The following is a 7,250-nucleotide window of genomic DNA, read 5'->3' on the forward strand; positions in this document are numbered from 1 at the left end:
CATACCCCCCCCAATTACCTCAACCGCGCCCCCTACAGGCGAAAATTGGGAATTTCTGTTCCTATTTCGTAAGAGTTTCTGTTTTAATTTTTCACTTGGCTTCAGTTAGTAAAGATTAGATGTTCTCTGCATGAACGAGCCACTAGCTGTTCCCGTGCCCGCCATGAGCCACTCCTGTGCTTAAAGAGAGACAGGGAGAGAGAAAAAGAAAGGGAGGGGTAAAGGAGACAAGAAGAGGGAGTGGATGACCTCGGGTCACCAGCTCGCGGTCAAGCCGCCATGTCATGGCTGATAGGGTGTCAGTGTTGGGTGCCTGAAGACAGAAAGGCTCCAGTATCTAACACTGATTTGAGACCTACTGATGTAAGAACTACTGATTTAACAACTACTGATTTAAGAGCTACTGATTTAAGAACTACTGATTATGACCTACTGATGTAAGACCTACTGATTTAAAAACTACTGATTATGACCTACTGATTTAAGACCTGCTGATGTAAGAACTACTTATTTAAGAACTAATGATTTTAGAACTACTGATTTAAGACCTACCGATTTAAGAATTACTGATTATGACCTACTGATGTAAGACCTACTGATTATGACCTACTGATTTCAGACCTACTGATGTAAGAACTACTGATTTAAGACCTACTGATTTAAGAATTACTGATTATGACCTACTGATGTAAGACCTACTGATTTAAGAACTATTGATTATGACCTACTGATTTAAGAACTACTGATTTAAGACCTACTGATGTAAGAACTACTGATGTAAGAACTGATTTTAGAACTACTGATTTAAGAACAACTGATTTAAGACTTGCTGATGTAAGACCTACTGATGTAAGTTCCCTATATTCCTCCACCTAAAACAACTATGGACACCTCAGACCACAGACTGTATCTACAGTCCATGCCTCTGAGACTACATTTGGATGGAATTTAAGACCTACTGATTTAAGAACTACTGATTTATAATCTAGTGATGTAAGACCTAATGATGTAAGACTTACTGATTTTAGAACTATTGATGTAACTACTGATTTATGACCTACTGATTTAAGAACTTATTTATGACCTACTGATGTAAGATCTACTGATATAAGAACTACCGATGTAGCTAACCTAGCTAGCTAGGCCAGCCAACAGTCCACAATGATGAAGAATTCTGTAACACCCGATTTAGTGACACCCGTTCAGTCCGACGGGGAACAAATATTGAAACGTCCACATCGAAAAGACAAAGCGAATTGTGCTGATAAAGATGCTGAAACTGCCCAAGAAGAGAAGGACTGTGAGAAGGCACGTTGGTGCGACTTTAAAAGTCTGCATCTTCCACGACTAAATAAACTCTCTCTGAGGATATTTGGAAGTGAAGGCGCTGTTAAAAAAGAATGTGATCGTCAAAAACAAACAGGACAGTGGGTGATCCATCCTCTGAGTCCCATAAGGTACAGCTAGGCGTTAACTATGCTAAGCAGCTACCAGATAGGCTTGCCAGTAATGGCAGACTTCAGCTACTAGCTAGCCAGCTTGGGTTATGGCATAGCTAACGTTTACTTCCTATTAATTAATAACCAGATTATAAGTAGCCATTAAAAATAAAATAATAAACAAATAGCCTTTAAAAACAAATGTTACTTAACGAGTGCTTTATAGCTAACATAGGTTAACAGTCTAACACCGATTACAATATTGCTCATGTTGGCTTGCTAGCGTTATAGCTACCAGCTGGAAAAACGCCCATCCAGGACTTTATATCTTCTAGGCACTTAAAAATGCAAGGGTGGGGTGGTCGGTGTCTAGGGACATATATCATGTCATCTCATACTGGTGAAATGAGATATATTTACTCACACCTACCTGTGGCCAGCAGAAGCATATAGGTTAAAGATTACAGAGTTGAACTGGCAACCTTCTGATTACTAGTGGAGTACATTCACCACTGAGCTACCACTGGCCAATCTTCTTAATGATGCCACAAAGAGTTCATGTCCTTGTATTTTGGCCATATCTCCTATTGCCTTTACTTCCATTCATGTCTCCTTACATATATGTAACAGACTTCCAATGCAAGTCAATAAGCCAAGCCGTCCTGAGCATGCATAGGGCCTACACAACTAAACAGTTCCTACACAGTTCATCCAGTGTGAAAAGCCACTGTAGTGCAAAGTTAGAACATAAATATCCATTGCCAAATACTTGTCTGTAAATAAGAGCTTGGTAATTCTGTTGAATTTAATTTTCACTCTCTTCTCAGGCACTACTATGTCCTGTTTATGGTCCTGTTGACATTTGTGAGCCTTGTGACAGTTCCACTGGAGATGGCATTCGCTGCAGAAGCATTTAGCTCCATTAGTAATGACTGGTTGGCCTTTAATTTATTTTCTGACATCCTGTTTATAATTGATGTTGGCCTTCATTTTTGGACAGGCATTCTCACAGAGGACAGTGAGGTAAGTAACTTTCACCTCTTCAGTCTTCTTGCAAAATAAATATTCTGTCGATAGTTGGCACTGATATCTTCTAGTAGTTATTTTAAATAATATTATGCTAAAAGATTATTTGAAAATGATAACTGATGTCGTAAAATAGAGGAAAACTAATACTAATATACTAATATGCCTGGAAATTGGTTGCATTTGTATTTGCTTTAATCTGAAGACATTTATATATATTTCATAAATTGATGAGAATCAAATTTAAAAACAAATTCTCCACGTTATGGTGGACCAAAGTAATGTTCTCATTTTGTAATTTTAAATAAAACGGACATCTTTAGTTTAATTTAGACTGTGACCCATATTACTAGACGATCAGTGTAAATGAGATGCATGCTGAGAATTCCAGTCAGATGAATGACAGGCAATCAGATGCATTTTACTTTTATTTTTGTGAGGGGAAGTACTGTGTAGTGAAATTTGGGGGATCTGGGTAGCCCCTTCATGCTACTGCCATCTGCAAACACTAAATGAAAAGGTCAACATGTTTCACTGTGATCTCTATTTCCATACCACTGGCACAGGTTAATCTTGATTACATCTATTTGTCACACTTTTCCAGGATTGCAGGCTTTTTACTAAAAGCTTTTTTATGGAGTTAAATCAGTGTCACCAGAACCTGAACCAAAAATCATGGTTCTTGAAAGGAATGTGAAATGTGGTGTTATTGAAAATTGTACTTGCAAAATTTTAGATATTTGAAATTCAAGTTTTGAAATTTTAGTTTAAAAATTTAGGTAGCCAAATTGCTGTTAAAAATAATTCAGGTACACACAAAAAAAAAAAAACCCAACAAAAAAACGGTTAAGAAAATAATTTAAAAAACCTGAATTGAAGACATGAAGGTAAAATTTTCATTAACCTACCTGAGTGACTCCTGTGTCGAGAAATGACTGAATTTTCTCAATGATGCAGTTTTCAACCTGTGGGGACCTGGCAAGGGGATGTGAAATAGCATTTTGTGACTCAAACACTCAACACATATGAAAATATTTAAACATTAATGGGGAGATAGTAAATGCATCAACTGGAATGATAGTTAGCCCAAGGTTGTGTAACTTGTATGTTGGGAGTAATCCATGAATTTTCTAGTGAGACCCAAAGAGCTTGACTTGGGGAGACATCTCCTCCACGAAGAGCTGTCTGCTAGGCATGTTGGGGGGGGGGGAAATGAAGAAGACACCCATACATCCCAGTGATTTGAAATGGCAGACACACAACATACTGAAACAGAGTAAATTGGAAATATTTGTTTTAAAACGGTTGTATAAGGCTATGAACCTGTCTGTATATTCTATAAATGCTTCTCCAGTATTGAACTAGATACGTATTCCATGCAGCATCTGTAGTAATTGCAGTATTGCAGATATTGCAGGTCTTAAGTTTATTGAAGTTTAAGTTTATTGGCTCTTACAAGTCCAGCTTGCAGACATTTTTTTAAGCTAATTTGCTTGAAATATATACATTTTCATCTCTCTGTAGATCGTTATCCTTGACCTGAAAGCAATAAGGAATGAATACCTCAAGACCTGGTTTATACCAGACATTCTGTCTGCGTTCTCCATTGACTTGGTCATTGCTCTAGTGGTAAGAATAAGAAGAGTATTTATTTTTCTTAACATCTCACAACTGCTGAGCGTTGTATATAGTAAATGTTACAATAGTACATTAGTGCAAATAAACGTTAATACAATAAAAATTAACAAGAATGTTTTTATGTGCCACAGTCAGAAGCTTGGAAGAATTTACCATGGAGCCACTTTGCCACCTTTTGGTTTAAGAAAAATGCTTACTTCCCTCATGAATAGCTTTAAACAGTTTTTTTCTCTGGTTCCTAAGGCTTTTGTATAGTGCTGTCAGAGCTGGTCGGCCTTCTGTGAACACTACGCAAGTTGTAATTTTGTTGAGTAGGGCTCCAAAAATTACACAGGGGCCCTGTCTCCCCCTCATGTCAAAGCAGGAGTCAGTATTTAAAATTCAGTGAGAGAAAAAAGCAGAACTGTAGAACTGGCAATGTATCTCTCGTTCTCTCGCTCTCACTAACCTAGCTTGGCTGGGCATCTCTCGATCTGACTGTGTCCTGTTTGCTTATCAGCCACTTCCATGGCTGACCTAGGACTCTGTGTGTGTATGTGTATGTGTGTGTGTGTGTGTGTGTGTGAAATGTACAATGAGTTTCCATGTACAAATCTTTAACTCTCCTCAGGATGTATTTTTCCATGGTAGCAACACAGCTGAAATACTAAGTGGAAAGATGATAAAGGTGCTGATGTTTGCCAGAGTATTAAGTCTGATTCGTGTACTGCGTATGTCAAGGCTGGTAAGATTTTTTCGTTATTTGCAGCGGGTGAGTCACACTAATCTTTTCTTCTATTTGTTAGCATGAAACACCATTCAACCAATCAATTACATTACATGATTATGAAAAGTCAGTCAGTTTTTACTTCAATCTCTTACTTAGTGAAAATGTCCTAATAATAATGTAGAGATTAAGATCCTGGAGGATTTAGTTAGCATTTATTGCTGATTCTTAGTGCAGTTTAAATCAGACCCAGTGTTTTAAACGTTTTATTCGTTTAATGTTATCACGTGTCTTATATCTCTGGTCTCTTTACAGGATTGGGATAAAAATCTTCAGTTTTTTTTCAGAATTGTATTTTTATTCATACTGATGGTTTTGCTATGTCACTGGAATGGCTGTATTCAGTACTTCATTCCAATGCTACAAGGATTTCCATCAGACTGCTGGACTGTAAAAGAGAACGTTGTGGTGAGCTTCCACTTCTGAACTGTGATCTACAAAATTTGTATTCAGTAATGAAAGAGTCACCGCTTCTTGACTGGGAATGGAGGAATACATGTTTTTCCTGTTTAGGACAGGATCTAAGAGGTTGTGTGTGTAAATTTTGTATGAAAAATGATCTTTTATACTTTACAGAATGGTACATTTGCGGAAAAATACTTATTTAGCATGTTTCGAGCTGTATCTCACATGGTCAAGATTTCCTATGGATCCAATGACCCACCCACAGGTATGTCAGCATCACAAACTCAGTTTTCTGTTTGACTGGGCTGATTTTGAGTATCAATCATAGATCATTTGTAATTTAGAGACCCAACATCAGTTTTTTGTGTTTGCTAACAAGCCCTTAGAAAACTAGTTTGTTACTAAATGCAGTATTGTGCACAGAGCTGACTTCTGCTGTTTTTAGAGGAAGATACTCGTGTCTACCTTGTACCAGCTGCTCCAAAGTGTACTTGTATAAAGACTTAACAGATAGAGAATGAATGTTAGAACTTTATTTCTTTTTTTTTCTTTTTCTCCAGATGAGCTGGAGATGTGGGTTGTCATGACTAGTATGTTGTCTGGAATTGTTATGCATATTATGATATTTTCCAGTGTGCTAACAATGATGATTGACACCGATGGATCAGAAACCACTTTCAAGAAAAAGGTACTTCTGTATCTACAACATCCAAAAAAAAGTTGAATTACATAGCAATTTTAATTTCATAAAATTACTTTTACCCAATTTCATCATTCTGGTTCTTGTAAGACCCAGCAATTAGAAAGCTGCGATGATGTGTGAATGGTTGTGACATTAGATGAAGCAGAAATCTGAGCTTTCTGCATTATTCTACATTATTCTCCTGGCCCAGTTGAAGTCAACAAAAAACAAACAAACAAAAAAACTATTATTGTAAGGAGTCATGTGCTTTCTTGGCATTTAGCTCAAGCTGAAGTCAACTCCAGCAGTAGGAAGCACCATTATATTGTGTCCTGAGTTTTTACAGTTATATCAGATTTAACACATTGACAAATATAAGCCATGCCTTGTGTGCTACCTTTTAGATGAAACATATAGAAGACTACATGACCTATAAAAGGCTTCCTAGAGAACTGCGCACTCGTATCAGGGAATATTACCCGGCACGCTACAAAGGAAGATGGGTCCATGAGAATTCCCTCAGTTTGGTGTCAAAATCTTTGAAAGAGGTGTTTATTAGCGTTGACTGGAAATTAATTTTGGAAAACTGACAATGATCAATTTCTTTTTTGATATTATTCCTCATAAATAAAAAAGAAACCAGTGTTTTCTTTCTATTTCATAGGAAACTCTGACAGTGTTATGTGCACACTTGCTGAAGGAGACATCGTCATTCGCCAAAATGCTCCTGGTGATCGTATGTTCTTCATTGAGCATGGACAGGTCATTGTGGAGACACAATCTTTTCAGAAGGAGCTGCATGATGGGGACTATTTTGGAGGTTAGTTATCACAAGAAAGCCATATTACACTCTGAGATTCACTGGAAGACGATAAGATTCAAAGAAGCTCTCTGGTGTTATTTAAGACAGATGATAGCGTTCAGTTAACCTTTGAACTGGATTGTCCTTTTATACAGAGGTTGTCATCCTGACCAGAGGAAAGCAACTAGCCACAGTTTGCGCTCTGTCAACCTGCCGCCAGTTCTCCTTATCAGCAGACGACTTTCATCAGGTCCTGCAGGAGTTCCATCATACCGTGATGGACATAGAGAGTCTAGCTCAACAGCACTACGAGGATTTGAAGAGTAAGTGCAAATATAGTTAATGCAAATATAATTAATAAAGCAAAAGTATGCTGGAGGCTAGTTGCTGCAATTTGAAGTTAACTGACTGAGGTAGCATGTACACAGAGTGAGACATTTTACTGTTAATGTTATAGTCTCTTTTTCAGAATGCTGAGAAGGACCAGCTTGT

At 37.5% G+C, this 7,250-nt stretch overlaps 1 protein-coding gene across 2 annotated transcripts; it reads left to right on the plus strand.

Moving 5' to 3' along the window:
* The first annotated feature begins 74 nt into the window (after positions 1–74).
* LOC145659244 (potassium/sodium hyperpolarization-activated cyclic nucleotide-gated channel 1-like) lies at positions 75–7,048 on the plus strand. Of its 2 annotated transcripts, none has more exons than XM_081720526.1 (10): positions 75–363; positions 2,267–2,462; positions 3,990–4,094; positions 4,714–4,827; positions 5,125–5,277; positions 5,446–5,539; positions 5,835–5,962; positions 6,361–6,504; positions 6,621–6,776; positions 6,914–7,048. In XM_081720526.1, coding segments are annotated over exons 1-10 (1,107 nt in total). In that variant the 5' UTR covers positions 75–361; the 3' UTR covers positions 6,929–7,048. The 2 variants fall into 2 exon arrangements, with proteins under 2 accessions (XP_081576652.1, XP_081576651.1); XM_081720525.1 differs by lacking the exon at positions 75–363 and adding an exon at positions 371–1,457.
* The last annotated feature ends 202 nt before the right edge of the window (positions 7,049–7,250 follow it).

The sequence above is a fragment of the Electrophorus electricus genome, chromosome 9 (assembly GCF_041902795.1).
Source record: "Electrophorus electricus isolate QZ-2024a chromosome 9, ASM4190279v1, whole genome shotgun sequence".
In the NCBI taxonomy this organism is placed as follows: domain Eukaryota; kingdom Metazoa; phylum Chordata; class Actinopteri; order Gymnotiformes; family Gymnotidae; genus Electrophorus; species Electrophorus electricus.

Coding starts and splice junctions, on each gene's coding strand:
- LOC145659244 (XM_081720525.1), top strand. CDS start 1,162: ATGATGAAGAATTCTGTAACACCCGATTTAGTGACACCCGTTCAGTCC. Junction 4,095..4,713: donor ACTTGGTCATTGCTCTAGTG/GTAAGAATAAGA, acceptor AACTCTCCTCAG/GATGTATTTTTCCATGGTAG. Junction 5,278..5,445: donor CTGTAAAAGAGAACGTTGTG/GTGAGCTTCCAC, acceptor TATACTTTACAG/AATGGTACATTTGCGGAAAA.